The sequence below is a fragment of the Arachis stenosperma genome, chromosome 3 (assembly GCF_014773155.1).
Source record: "Arachis stenosperma cultivar V10309 chromosome 3, arast.V10309.gnm1.PFL2, whole genome shotgun sequence".
NCBI lineage: Eukaryota > Viridiplantae > Streptophyta > Magnoliopsida > Fabales > Fabaceae > Arachis > Arachis stenosperma.
The window spans coordinates 20,339,002-20,355,085 of record NC_080379.1 but is presented as its reverse complement, the minus strand read 5'-3'; the positions used below and the strand labels follow the sequence as shown (position 1 = coordinate 20,355,085).

General features: G+C 37.8%; 2 protein-coding genes across 2 annotated transcripts; one reads left to right on the top strand and one right to left on the bottom strand.

Moving 5' to 3' along the window:
- Nucleotides 1–1,748: 1,748 nt before the first annotated feature.
- LOC130965645 (uncharacterized) lies at nt 1,749–3,564 on the top strand. The gene is made up of 5 exons (XM_057890408.1): nt 1,749–2,361; nt 2,442–2,650; nt 2,713–2,937; nt 3,151–3,236; nt 3,366–3,564. Exons 1-5 carry the CDS (start codon nt 1,749–1,751, stop codon nt 3,562–3,564), a joined length of 1,332 nt encoding a protein of 443 aa, XP_057746391.1.
- A 6,722-nt stretch (nt 3,565–10,286) lies between these two features.
- On the bottom strand, nt 10,287–13,024 carry LOC130965644 (uncharacterized). Its single transcript, XM_057890407.1, has 6 exons — nt 12,907–13,024; nt 12,659–12,823; nt 11,605–11,800; nt 11,185–11,492; nt 10,813–11,106; nt 10,287–10,762 (listed from the first exon to the last, which is right to left on the bottom strand). Exons 1-6 carry the CDS (start codon nt 13,022–13,024, stop codon nt 10,287–10,289), a joined length of 1,557 nt encoding a protein of 518 aa, XP_057746390.1.
- Nucleotides 13,025–16,084: the final 3,060 nt, after the last annotated feature.

Here is a 16,084-nt window from a genome sequence, read left to right as displayed (position 1 = left end):
ACTAAAATATAACTACATAAGTCATTATTAATATAATAATATAAATATTAAATATATTAATATAAAAATAAAAGATTTTTTGAAAATTAAATATAAAAATTATTATATAAAAACTAATTTAAAAAATACAAAAATTTAAAGGTATGATATTAAATTAAATAAGTAAAAAATATTAGTGAATTAAATAATTAAGACATAAATTCATTACATAATAAAAAATAATACATATAAAATTATTAAATTATATAATATTTTTTATTTTTTAAACACATATTTTATATATAAGTAAAATTTCTTAAATTTTTTGAGAGTCAAAGTCACTACTTATTCTCCTCTAAGTCCGTGGCATATCACATAATAAATTCAAACCAGCTTTATTTAGGCCATAAATTTTTTAAATTAAATTTTTGGTTTTCGAGTCCATATGATTTTGTCGTTAAAACTAAATGACACATTATTAGGACATGCCTCTATAGAAATTAATTTGTAAATGGATTAAAAAATGGTAAATTGGTAAAAAATGAATGCATGGTGTATTATGCATGAATGTAGAGTTAGCATTAAGGGTGTTTGCAGTGCGGTTTGGATCGGTTTTGAGTAAAAAACTCATCCGATCTGATCCAATTTCAAGCGGTGCAGTTTGGATTGGATGATGTTTTAAAAAAAATCCGATCCGATCCGATCCGATCCAATTTCAAGCGGTTTGGATTGGATTGGATTTGCGGTTTTGTAAATTAAAAAAATTAAATACATATAACAAGTCTTAACATCAAATTTTAAATAATTAACAATAACATAACAAGTCTCAACAATATCTTAAAAAGCCAACAATAACATAATATAGAAATAAAATTATAGGTTAGTTAAAATAAATAATAAATAACATTTTGAACATAAACTATTTATTAAATAATAATAATACATGAATAATATAAAAATGTATAATAAATTAAACATGTTATAAGTATAATTATAAATATAATAATAAAATAATAATATTATAGCACATTGTGCGGTTTGGATTGGATTGGATCGGTTTTGAAAAGTAGATCCGAAATCCGATCCGATCCAGCGGTTTGTAAAAAATAAAATCCAATTAGATCCAAATTAATGCGGTTTTAATCGATTTCGGTTTGGATTGGATTGGATGAGCAGTTTAATTTGGATCGGTTTGGATTTGAACACCCCTAGTTAGCATTGTTAGAGAGCACAAAACGCAAGTTACATTTTGGCAGCAATGAAAAACAAGAAAAAAGAGGAGCACGTTGCAAAATGTGGCTCAAGAATTTTAATATGAAAAGTAAAGTGGTGTTTTGGCTAGAAATGGGAAAATATTGTGTTTTACCCAATAGTGGATCCATGTTCAACACGCAGGGGCGTGTTGACTGCGACGAGTGTCAGGTGAGATGACGTGGCGCAGGTTGAATGGGACACGGTGGCATCACATGGGGGCGTGCTAACCTAGAATGTGGGGGTGTGATGATGACGTGGCGGAGCAAGAATTGGCCACGTAGGCATCATGTGGGAGCGTGATGATGACGTGGCGGAAGATGAACGGGCCACAGAAGCACCACGTGGAGGCGTGATGACGTGGCACGTAGGGCGTCCTGACACGTGACAGGACGTGATTCGTCTGAGGCAATCAAAACGTGGGGGCGTGGTGAATGCTACTCTATATAAGGTAGTGCTTGGGTTCATTTAAATTCTGAGAAAGTGCGTGAGTGCTCTTTGAGTGTGTTTCTGGTGTAATGGAGGGTACCGCAAACTTGGTAGTGTATCGCGACGGTGAGATAATACGTAATACTCATGAGGGAGTGAGATTTGTGTGCCAGAATCCGTTTTCATTTGTGGTTCCATGCACCATGACGTTTATGGAACTTCAGAATGGTCTCCGTCAAAGCATGGAGAACGGTACGTTAATGAGAGTGAGCACAATTCTATACCGGAATCCGGTTGTAGTTTTTGGTGGTCTAATACAGTTTGATATCATGCCAATCACTAACGAAGTGACTATGCATAATATGTTTCAAATTCACCGGCAGACTCAAATACGACAGCCACAGATTGAGCTGTATGTTGAGTTTGAAACTGTAGAGGCGGAAGGGATTCAAAATGACTTAGAGGTGGAGGATGATAGAGCTGCAGTGTACGAGAGAATGAATAGTAACAGCAAAGATGACTTCGAAGCCACTTATGAAGCCGGCGACGAAGACGAGGATGGTGATGTGGGAGTTGAGACAGCAGTTGATAATGTAATGGTTCACCCCTCAATCAGTCAACCGATGAACGTTCCACCTTTTATGCGTGAGTTGGATCTCGACGCCATGCATGCACCAGAGTTTCCAGAATATTCAAACATAGGTACGTGATGACTGAATAATATGTTATCTTTAATATATACTTTGGATTGATTAATAAACGATGATGGGCACTTTCTGTAGGCGTTGCTGATCCCGAGGACGGAGAGTTTCGGATTGGAATGGAATACAGTTCTAGAAAGTCGGTCGTGGCAGCAATTAGAAGTTACACTATCGCTAGAGGAGTTGACTACGACGTGTATGAGTCTGAGTCACAAACGTTCTATGCAAAATGCAAGTTGTATGGGCGTGGGTGCGACCGGCTTATCCGAGCTAGCTCGATACGGAAAAAGGTTGTTGGGAGATACGCAGATACAACGATAGGCACACGTGCACAACGGGAGTGATTTCACAGGATCATTCCAAGTTGGACTCGGACACAGTTGTTGAGGCTATAAGGCCATTGGTCGAGACTGACCCGTCCATAAAGGTGAAAACTATAATAGCCGAAGTCCAGTCAAGGTTCAACTATACCATCAGTTACCGAAAGGCTTGGTTGGTAAAGCAGAAGTCCATAGCAAAAGTTTTCGGTGATTGGGAGGAGAATTACCAAGCTTTGTCGTGGTGGCTCTCGGTTATGGTTCAGAAGATGCCTGGGTCAATTGTCCAGATATAAACACGCCCACTCTACAATGGGAATGAAGAGGCGCAAGGGGTAAAAATACTTCATCGCGTATTTTGGAGTTTCAATCCATGCGTTAGGGCATTCAGGCATTGCAAGCCCCTAGTTCAGGTTGACGGAACACACCTATATGAAAAGTACAAAGGTACACTTCTGGTTGCTGTTGCACAGGATGGGAACCAGAACATTGTGCCTATCGCTTTTGCCTTGGTGGAAGGGGAGACAACTGATGCGTGGCACTTCTTTCTAAGGAATCTGTGAATGCATATTGTCAGAAAAGATGGTGTGGGTATGATCTCGGAGCGGCATGAGTCAATTCGGGCAGCAGTAAATCGTTCTGGAGGTGAATGACAACCTCCAAGAGCATGGTGGATGTTTTGTATAAGGCACATCGACAGCAACTTCCTACGAGCATTCAAAGTCCTTCACTTGCAAAAGCTTGTGGTCAATATTGGGTATTCAAGAACGGTGGAGGAGTATAACATCAACTATAAGAGGTTGGAAGAGCGAGGCGAGGCATATGCCAGGTGGTGCGATGCCATTGGGTATTGGTATTCGACGAGGGACATCGATGGGACCATATGACGACGAACCTTGTCGAGTGCATTAACTCAGTGTTGAAGGGTGCCCATAATCTACCTGTGTTAGCACTAGTCCGAGCAACATATTATCGGTTAAATAAACTTTTTACGCGGAAGAGTGCTGAGTCTCACGAACGCAAACGTGCTGGATATACTTATTCCGTATTCGCACAACAGCAGATAGAGGCAAGTATGCAACAGGCTGGGAATATAGTTGTGCACCATTTTGACAGACGGAATGAAGTATTTGAGGTGCGCAAAATGACTAGCGGAAAGATGTTAGTCGTTGATCTTGCACGATGTATGTGTGACTGTGGGCACTTTCAGGGGGAACGAATACCATGTCGCCATGTTATTTCTTGCTGTGCTAACCAGCGAATCGATTGGCAAGTGTATGTGCATGACGTGTACAAGATGACAGAGGTCCGTAAGGTATATAGATTCGAGTTCTCACCGTTAGGTGATGCCGAGACATGGCTTGCGTATGAGGGACCCACATTGGTCGCTAAACCCGCCTTGAGGCGAACGTCGAAAGGTCGCCGAAAATTAACCAGATACTTGAACGAAATGGACTCACGCGACATACGTGGTCCTCGGATATGTCGTCTCTGTGGTGCTCAGGGACATAGTCGGAGTCGATGTCCTCAGCGTGCTGGATCGAGTGGTTGGGGGGAATGACTTTTATTTTTATTGTGTTTTTATTTTTGAATTTGCATTTTTATAATAGATTTTCTTTTTGTCTTAGTCGTGTTTGTATTTTTAAATTTGAAATTATCCATTGATGTTTAAGACCATGATAATGTTAACATTTATCGCCTTACTGAAGCAAACATACAAATTTTTAACTACGAATAACATCGGCCAACATACAGAACATTAAATACGTATTACATTGAACCCTAGTATGAAATCTAAAAACCCTAACCCGATGCTCACTTCTTACAACCCATCCAGCTCAGTGCCTTACCCATCATGCCCAGACCTGGCCGCGACGGAGTATACCTATCAGGTGGATTTCGCTCCATCCGTAGGTCATATGGGTGACCTGGAACTGAGTCACCCATACCTGCAACGGCCGACCCAGCTGCCTCTGCCGGAGGCTCCGACCCACCCGCCTTTGTCGGAAGTGCCGACCTACCTGCCTCTACTGGAGCGGATGCACCGGGGTTGTACTCGTCAACAAGTGTGTATGTCCGCCGAAGGAATCCACTATCAGACGATGCACCCTCTGACGTGTGGTCGGAAGCAGGACACTGCAAACCATGGCTCATACCTACTAATGCCCCATGTGGATCAGCTGAGGCTGACGGTGAATGCATAGCACTAAAATCTGACCAACCACCCAAAATAGCATTGGCCCAATTCTGTAGTTGCTGATCTCCGTGACCGCCGACGGAGAAGTCAAACCAATCATGACCGATTGGAATCGTCAGTATCAGCTGAGAGTGCTATGAATGGTGGCTATGCTGAGAGTGCTGGGAATGGTGGCTGTGCTGAGAGTGCTGGGAATGGTGGCTGTGCTGAGAGTGATGAGAGTGGTGGCCGGACGTACTCTGGTCCTGTGGCTATGGTGGCTGTGGTACATAATAAGGAACCGGCTCAAACACTGCATGCTGAGGTGGCTGAGGAACATACGCCGACAATCTCAGCATATGTCCGAATGAGCGCACGTACCAATCCTGATACTCCGGAGTCAGTATGAAGTCCCAGGTCGGAAGGGGGTGCAGATCCCGCAGTCGAGTGTTTCGCCTGTTTCCCCACTCCGCTATTCACTCCCCAAGCAAAACTGTCCAGCCATAAAGCTGCACTCCGCGAAGAGCCATGCAATGCTGGTCTAGTGGAATGTCCCTTGGTATTCGCTGGGGGGGCTGTGCGAACCCAAACTGACACATCACTCGGTCCGCAAGGTGCCATTCGATACACTCGAACGACAACAACGGAGCAACGATATCACACACATAACGATGTCCATGTAACTCGCCGAGTATGATCATTCCTTCGAATCATATCGTGATGCACGGCATAGTGCTCTGTAAAGATGTGCGAGACATACTGAACCCCAACTATAAGTATGGATCCGTTCGAAATCGCGAAGCAATGGTAGATACTTCGCATGGGCGTATGCGATCGACTTATCTGTGAATAGGATCGACCCTAACATACAAAAAATCTGACATCTTACGTATCTCCTTATGGACTCTTCAGTGTCCAACGGCTCCTCATCTCTGATACATCAAACCCAACCAAGCTTTATATAGGATTTCGAATTACGACTGAGCACCGGTTCACGTCCGAATATTGCCATGCTCTGACTCTGAACGAAATCACTACTACTGTCAGTCCATCCACTCACAGGCTCTCCGTCAATTGGTAAGCCAAATATATGTGCGATATTTTCCAATGTCACTGTAACCTCACCCACCGGCAACACAAAAGTGTGAGTCTCCGGCCTCCACCTTTCAACCAGAGCAGCTAACAACGGGTGAGATCCTCTTATCATCCCAATCCTAGATACGTGGTAAAATTCGGTGGCATGTAAATAGTTTTCGATCCTTGGGTTCCAACTCTGTGGCGGATCCAGTTTACGCACCAATAAATTTCTGTTGAGCTGCATCAACAAAACTATATTTGTTATATTACTTATAAATATTCATTTATTAATAAACAAATATTAATAAATGGATTTATAAAATATATGTGATCACTTCAATTAATAATATTATTTAGATATTTATTTATTTCAATATTTTATTTGTTAGAAGTACATTACCATAGTTAAAATAATTTTTTTTCGTGCATCAACATATATTTTTCTAATATTATTAATAACAACGTATATATATTTTTCTAATATTTATTTATATATTACTTTAACAATTATGTATTAAACTTTTGAATATGTTCAACATACATATTTATTTATAGAATGTATATTATTTATTTTACTACAGTATTATTTTTATATTTTTATCGTAGAGAAATATATATATATTTTTTAATTTTTTGTATGTCGTATAGAATAGTATAGTATAATATATATTCTATTTTAATATTTTTATAACAAAAAATAACAGAAATTAAAATACACAATAAAAATATAATTTACCAACTTACATAGATTGGATGATCCAAATAATTTATAATATGTTCCTCCGGAGCTTTATAATTACGAACCATTCTTTAAAATAAACACAAAATAATTTTTTTTTTCCTATTTTTCACCCTTTCTCCTTCACGGTGAAGCAGCAGCAAGCCTTCCGAGGAACAAATCCCCTTCCCGTGCCTCTCACTAACACTTTCTTTCTCATTGTAGTTGAAGACTTGCTGTTTATATAGAGCAAGAACGCACCACGCTTGCTGTTTACCGGGGTGAGACTTGTCCCCTACATGCTAGTAGCTCCAGCACCCCTCCCCCCCCCCCCCCCCGTGGTGCATCGAGACTCCGCGACGCCAGCTCCACCACGCCCCTGCGTGGTGCCATAACCTGCATGCTGGCCGCGTCACCTCGCCCCTGCGTGGTGCGGACACGTTGCACCGTAGCAGGGTCACCACGCCCCTGTGTGTTGACCGGCAGCTCCACCGCTGGGTAAATCCTCCCATCCTCCAATATTCTCCCAAAACACCAACTTCTTTTTCATAACAAAAATAATTTCTAGCAAAATGTAGCCTGCATTTAGCAGGTCCGGGCAATCAAAGAACGAAATGTGGCACTATGTCCCCTGCATGCAAACAGCTTCACTTTTGATCAGCTTTGAAGAAGACAAAACGCAGGTTGCGTTTGTCAGCCTACCAAAACAAATCGGAAGTTACGTTTGGCAGTCATTTTAGCTGCATGTGTGACACACGTCACAGAAGGTGGTAAATTTGCTTATGAAAATGAAGACCAAACGCAGATAGGAGTAACGGGTGTGAAACGAGAGTGAAAGGAGAGTGAAATCAGAGTAAGAGGAAAAAATGAAGAAGTAAAAGTGAAGAAGTGTGGGAAAAGAAGTTTACGGTAAAGGATTAAATAATGGTTCGTAATTTTACCAATTTGGAGGAACACATTATTAAATATCTTGATCATTCTCAATGGGTAAATATATATATATTTTTTTGATAGTGTTATTGTTAATTTTAATATTATTATTTGTTGTTGTTGTTGTTGTTGTTGTTGTTGTTGTTGTTAGTGACATTGTTGTTGTTATTATTATTGTTATTATTATTAATATAATTATTTTTTACTAATAAAAAATACTGTGTAATAAATTTTTTATTATTTTTAATAAATTGTTATTATTTTTTAATTATTTATTATTAATTTTTATCATACTAGTCGTACTGTCTAATAAATTATAAAAATAAATTAAAAGTTTATTATTATTTTTAAATAATTTATTATTAATTTTTATGATACGGTTGTATAAATAAACTATTAATATTTTCTAATAATAAGTTATTAATTTTTATAATAAAATATTAATATTTTCTGATAATAAATAAATAATATTGTGTAATAATAGTAGTAATAAATTGTTATTGTTTTTTAATGGAAAGTAAATAATGTTTAATAATTGTTTATTATTTATTAATAATTTATGATTATTTTTTAAGATAATAATAGTAATAATATTGTTTAGTTACTGGTTTTTTATATTATTGTTATTATTGTTAGTGACATTATTATTATGATTGCTAGCCATTATAGAATACTGCGTAATAATTATAATATTATTAGGATTAGTAACCGTATTATTATTATTATTATTATTATTATTATTATTATTATTATTATTATTATTATTATTATAGGAAAGTAAGTATTGGATTAGTTATGATTAGTATATTGGTATATGTTTATAATAATATTTCTGTTAAAAATAAACGTTTTTTTTATGATAACGTTATTTATTAATTATTATTATTATAATTATTATTATCATTATCTTTATTATTATTATTATTATTATTATTATTATTATTATTATTATTATTTATTTATCGTTAATTTTTTTCGCAGGATGTCAGAAATCTGTTGCCTAGAAAATTAGATCCGTCAGAGACCTTTAACGAGGTAGCTGCAGTTTCACTAGCACTGACTGGGTTTTAACACGTTTCACGAGTAGGCGAACTTAGAGGTCATTCTTCACTACTAAGTGCTTTGGTCGAAAGATGGAGGCCGGAGACCCATACATTTCATCTTCCGGTCGGTGTGGTGACAGTGACGTTGAAAGATGTTTCATATATTCTTGGCCTCCTGGTTAATGGGGAGGCCGTTACGGGTAGATAAGATAGCAGTCACCAGTTCTTGGTGGAGAACTGCATTGCGTGTTTTGGTCGGGAGCCCGGTCCGGAAGATCACGTGCTGGGGAAGGTTAATATTGCTTGGGTCCAGCGGTGCAGAGACACCGAGCCATGTGACACTTAGGAGTCTCTTAAGCGGTACGTCTGGGCGCATATTTTCTGCGTGTTCGGAATAGTTGTGTTTCCGAATAAGTCGACCACTTCACTAAACTCGAAGTTTCTACCGCTACTTCGGGATTTCCACCGGATTTCAGAGTACAGTTGGGGGCAGCCAGTCTGGCACACCTATACAGATTGTTGTGTCGTGCATCACGATACTACTGCAAAGAAATGGATGGCCCACTGATACTGTTTTTTGTTTGGGCATGGGAGCGTATGCCGTTCCTGACACCTATACCCCGCGATCAACTCAACGATGTTGGTATTCCACTAGTGCGACGGTATTGGCTTTTATCATTATCATTATTATTATTATTATTATTATTATTATTATTATTATTATTATTATTATTATTATTATTATTATTATTATTATTATTCTGTTTTTTGTTAAGTGGAGTCATTGGCGCCGACATACAAGATATATACGGTGGCCTACTGCGCATTTTAGGCGAGGACTCGACGACATAGGAGTTGACAATGTAAGTTGTACCATTAATGTCCAATGTTTTTATTCAGAAGTTTAGTTTTTCTAATCAGCCTCTTGGTAACGAATGTGCAGTTTATATGGCGGCCATATATGGGAGTGGGGATTCCGGATGTCCTCACTGCCCAGATGGTTATGTGCTCCGCCCAGTCGCCTCTAGTGTCATTCGAGTGCATAGAATGGCACTTGACAGACCGAGTTAGACGACAGTTTGGGATGCAAAAGCTTCCACTAGGCCCGGCGTTCGACCTTGGTCGTGATCACTGCAACCTTGGGATACAACTTGCAGCACTGGTATGATCTTGGTGGATCGAGTGCTCCAGGAATGAGTGGCTCCAGTTTGTATGACACTGGTGGTGTGAGCATGATAGATTTTGGTGGTCCTGACGTTGGCAGTGGGCTGGATGCTGGTTTGCCTCAGGGTCGTTCGTATAACTTATGGACACAGACTACGCCTCCGGACAAATACACCCCATCCTTGTATTCGAAGAAGGCACCGAGGAAGTAGTTTGTTGCAGTTGATCTTGTATTCAGCATTGCATTCAGATTTGTATTCAGTGTCATATGTTATATTTAGATGATTCTGTTCAGTATTATTATTATGACATATTTAGCTTTGCTTCCGTATAACTCTGTTTGGATCGAAATGTTTGTTCTCTAAACAAATAAATAACAAACTTAAAAACTTTATTTATTATAAATTGTTAACTAGGTTAAAGTAAATGACGAGGTTACAAAAAAGGTAACATATAATTATGAAGTAGGTCATAAGAAAGTTATATTGAAAAGCCTAACCACTAAGGACCTCCAGCGGAACTTGGACCTGCGCGCTGAGGACATTGGCTGTGGCTATGTCCCTCGCGTCCACATATAGTGCACCGGCGAGGATCACGAATATCCCGCAAGTCCATCTCATTCAAGTATTGGGTTGACTTTGGTCTTCCTTTCGTCGCGCGCCTCAATGTCCAGTTGGCGATCACCTTCGCTCCTTCGTATCTATCCCATGTAGATAGGTCACCTATCGGAACAAACTCGCCTCTGTACACCTTGCAAATTTCAGACATCTTGTACACATCGTGCACGTACACTTGCCAATCAAGACGCTGGTTGGCGCAACATGTAAGCACGTGGCGACATGGAAGTCGCTCGACCTGGAAATGGCCACAGCCGTAATGTCGTTGCGCAAGGTTAACTGTGTAAATAGTACCATCTTGTATTTCGCGAACTTCAAACATCTCGTTGCACCTGTCGAACCGGTTGACCACAATGTTTCCTGCACGTTGGAAGCTTTCTTCAACTCTCTTCGTCACAAATTCTGAATACGTGAATCCGTTGCGGAGCGCTCATGAGCCTTGGTACTCTTCCGAGTGAACAACTCATTCAGCCGATAGAAAGTTGACCGGACAAGGGCAGTCACAGGAAGGTTGCGTGCACCCTTCAGGACAGAATTTATGCACTCTACCAACTTTGTCGTCATATGTCCCCAACGATGACCACCATCGAATGCCAACACCCATCTCTCAACACCGATCTCATCGCACCATTGAGTATATGCCTCACCCCGCTCTTTAAGCCTTTGGTAGTTTTTGTTGTACTCCTGCTCTGTCCTAAAATAGCCTGTTGAACAAACCATTTAATCATAAGCAGATGCCACAAATTTACTATGAATAGAACCATAATATCGAGGTGAAATACATGTGTTCACCATGAGTTTATGCAAATATGGAGCCTTGAATCTCCTTAAGAAGTTGGATCCGATGTGCTTGATGCAGTACATGTGCCACGCCCTTGGTAGTGGCCATGCACCGTTACTGCGAGCTATTGCAGCATCGATGGAGGTATGACGGTCAGAAATAATACCCACACCATCAATGGTAACAACATATCTCCGTAAATTGGTTAGGAAAAACTCCCACGTGTTTGCTGTCTCACCCTCGACAATCGCAAATGCAATAGGCACAATGTTTTGATCCCATCTTGTGCAATCGCTACCAGAAGTGCACCTTTATATTTCCCGTACAAGTGCGTGCAATTAACCTGCACCAGCGGCTTGCAGTGTCTGAATGCTACAATACACGGATAAAAGTTCCAAAAAACGCGGTGCAGAACTCTTACACCTTGAACCTCCTCACTCTCACGGTAAATGGGGGCGTTTTACTTCGAATACGAGACCTTGGCAACTTCACTGTCATTGCTTTCAACCATACTGGCAGAGTCTGGTAAGAAACTTCCCAATCACCGAAAACTTTTATGACAGCTTTCTGCTTTGCCAACCAAGCCTTGCGGTAACTCACAGTGTAGTTGAACCTGCCTTAAACTTCTGCAATGACAGACTTCACCTTTATCGAGGGGTCTGCTTCGACCAACGGCCTAATGGCATCTGCAATTGTGTCTAAGTCCAACTTGGCATGATCTTGTGAAATCGTACCCATGGTGCACGTGTGCTTGCCATTGTATCTCCTGATCTCCCAACAAGCTTTTTTTCGAATCAAGCTAGCTTAGATAAGCCAGTCGCACACTGCACTAGGGGTGTTCGCGGTGCAGTTTGGATCGGTTTTGAGTCAAAAACTCATCCGATCCGAACACTATATTTACTTGCGGTGCGGTGTGGATTGGATGATATTAAAAAAAATTCGATCCGATCCGATCCAATTTCGAGCGGTTTGGATTGGATTGGATTTGCGGTTTTGTAAATTAAAAATGTTAAATATATATAACAAGTCTCCATCAAATTTCAAATAGCCAACAATGACATAACAAGTCTTAACAATATCTTAAAAAAACTAACGATAACATAACAATAGAAATAAAATTATAGGTTAGTTAAAATAAATAAATAAATAAATCACATTTTGAACATAAAATATCTATTAAATAATAATAATACATGAAAAATATAAAAATGTATAACAAATTGAATATGTTATAAGTATAATTGTAAGTATAATAATAAAATAATAATATTATAACACATTGTGCGGTTTGGATTGGATTGGATCGGTTGTAAAAAGTAGATCCGAAATCCGATCCGATCCAGCAGTTTGCAAAAAACAAGATCCAATCAAATCCGAATTAGTGCGGTTTCAATCGGTTTTCGGTTTGGATTGGATTGGATGATCGGTTTAATTTGGATCGGTTTGGATTTGAACACCCCTACCCTGCACCATACCCATAGCATTTCGCATAGAATGTCTACGGCTCAAACTCATACACAGTGTAATCAACTCCTCTAGAGATATGGTGAAGCTTTTGATTGCAGATATCACCGACTCTCTCGAACCAAATTCCATTTCGACACTAAACTCGCCATTTTCCGCCGCAACGTTGCCTTCACCTACGACATGCGCACCACCATCAGTCAGACAAGGCAAATAAATTAAGCACTATAGGAAACTTGAGTTAATAATCATAACATACCCGTATTTGCATACTCAGGAAATTCCGGGGCATGCATGGCTTCGAGATTTAGAGTCCGCATAAAAGATGGAACACCAAACAGGTGTTGGTTTACAATGGCATCCGCCTTATCCTGCATCGCCGGATTGCCTGCCAAGTCTCCGTCATCGTTTTCGTCATCGACTTCATAGTTAGCTTCGAATTCTTCTTCGTTGTCATTATTATCTTCTTCTCAATCTGTATCACCGAGCTCATCAACATTGACCTCGTCGTCGACTGTACCCATCCCTGACTGCTGTTCAAACTCAACGTACAGCTCTATCACCGGCACATGAAATCGGGTTCGTCGATAATATAGAACATCTGCTGCATGCTTGCTTCGTCAGTGATGGACATTATTTGAAACTGTATCAGCCCACCAAATACTTGTACAAGATTTTTGTACAAAATGTTGCTCACCCTTTTCGAAATGTGACTTTGTATGTTCATACAAAGACCATTTTGCAACTCTACAAAACTCGTGATGTATGGAATAGAAAATAAAAATGGACATTCACAAACAAAAGCCACTCTTTCTTGTGTATTCGGTATAATCTCACCGTTATAATACACTCGTATATTTGCAATATCCTCCATATTCTCACTTTTTTTACCCTTCTAATAACTAAAAAATCTCACAAGCATCAGATACATGAAAGAAAGGGGAATGGGAGTACAAGTGAGAAAGCAGAAGTGAGGTGCGAGTTGGAATTAGCTGTGTTAGCTATTTATATGCAAGGCTCTTTATTAAAATATTATTTCGCATACAAAATGTAAGTTGCGTTTTGTAGATTTTGAAAAAAAAATTTAGGCCCAAATAAAACGTAACTTGCGTTTTCTCTTCGTCCAAAAAAATTTGAATAAACCCATATGACAAACGCAACCTGCGTTTTATTTTAAAAAAATTAATAAATTTTTTCTGACAAACGCAACTTGTGTTCTTGCTTTTCTCAGAAACCAAAAAAATTTCAAATGCTAAACGAAAGTTAAGTTTTGTTTAATTTAAAACAAAAAAAAAGGAAATGCTGGAAAATGAAAAACGTAACCTACATTTTTCTCCTGACACCCATAGCAATGGATTTTTTTGCCATGCCTCTATTTCATGGTGTTACACCATACTCTTTTCTATTTGCAAAAAAATGAACCTGCTTTGTAACGTTCTACAAAAATTCTAATGATGTGTCTATTTTCTTAAATAATAGTATAATTAATGAAATAATATCTCAAATGGGTCTTAATTCTTAAAAAAAATTTAGTGAATGACACTGATACGAAATAAAAATAAACAAAACAGATGAACTGAAATTGAATAAAAAATATATATTAAAATTATAATAAAAATAAAAAACTAAAATAAAATACAAAGAGAATTACTCAATTTTTTATTTAATTTTTTGATACAACAAAAAAATATTCTTAAATTAATTTGTCTATATCATAGTTTAGAAATTGAATCGAATATATACTCAATTTTCTACCAAATTTTTCGATGTAATAAAAAAGGGACTCACTCAATCTCATTTGTTTGTACTATGATTTTATTACTCAAGGTTCTCAATGGCCTAGAAAATGAGGGTTGAATCTATAACCTCTTTTAAATTTGTATACTTTAAATTCAAACTAGATTTAAATCAAAATTGTTGTTAAGTCTATAATGTTAAATATGCATAAAACAATTTTATTTTGTCTCTCAACGATTGATCAGTAACAAAGCAAATCAGTTACTTTTGAATACTCTGAATTGTTGTAACATCTGTGAGATAGAATATGCAAGAGACAGTTTTATTTTGTCTCATATCGAATAAAAACAGAAATAGAACAAAGAAGAGAAAATGATACAGTCATATATTCTGGTTCAACCACCATATGCAATGTGGCCTACATCCAATCTCCACCACAATTGTGATGGTATTTTTACCATCTTTCTCAAATATTACAAATACCAATTTTTATAGATTCTACCCAATTTTATTAGAGATAAACCAAACTTCTACCCAAACTTGATTTGGCTAAGTTTACTACCCAAACTTTTAACCACTAAGTGCTCACCCAACTTAACAAAAAAATCCTCTCAAAATTATGAATACGAAACAGAAATACACACAAAATAGTTTGACATAATTTTCTAATTTTTTTTCAAGATTACTCTCTTTACCTTTTCTCTCCATGACTTTTACTGAAATCTCATAATGTCTTTTTTCATTGATAAGAAACAAAGAAAGATAAAACTTAAGAACAAAAAATTCAATGTAACATCATGAAGGAGAAGAAGATCTAGTTCAAAAGCTATAAAAACTCAAACAGTGTGCTCCTTTTCCTTACTTCAATTTTTGGTGATTTACCCTTTTATATAAGAGTAAAGAATCCTAGTTGAATACCTTTGACTTAGTTCTTCTTTCTCGAAAATTAGAGCAGGAACGCAGAGAAGAGATGGGACAACAATAGTAATTTCATGGATAATAGAGTTGGCTTGGATCTTGACCCAACTGTTTTTCTTTTTTTTTTTCTTTTTCTTTGACTTCAAATATCTGAATCATTAATTTATTCTTTGACCCCAAGTTTCCATTGTGACCTTTGATTTATAGCAGAGAAAGACAACCTCTATTTTCTTCTTCTTACCCAAAAATGTTAAACAGAAAGATGGTTGCTTCAACAAGTTAGAGAGTTTCACAAAGATGGTAACTCATCTTCTTTGATTTTTCTCTGCATCATATCATATTTGATTTTTCCTTTTACCTCTAACTTTTGGCTTTTTTTTCTCTTTTTTTCTTTTAGTGCATAGGTTTGGTGATCCACCTTTTTCGCTTTTCTTGAACCTAATATGAACAATTTATTTTTACTTGTGAAATATCTTTTCATCCTTTATTTAAGGTTAGTCATATCACACACACTTTTAGGCTTTCAACCCAAAGCTGTAATGTTGGCCATCATCAAATTATTGTTTTTATTTTCTCAAACTCAACAATCTCTTTCTTGATGACAAACATTATAAAAAATAAATTTTAATCAAAAGAGGTGAGAAAAGTTTATTGTACTTCCCTTTAATGATTCAATATATCATGTTGATCTCCCCCTTTCTTTTATTTGGATAGCTCCCCTGAATGTGTACTTTTTATCAACCTGAAATCATTATTAAAACAACAATGTTTGTACAAAAATA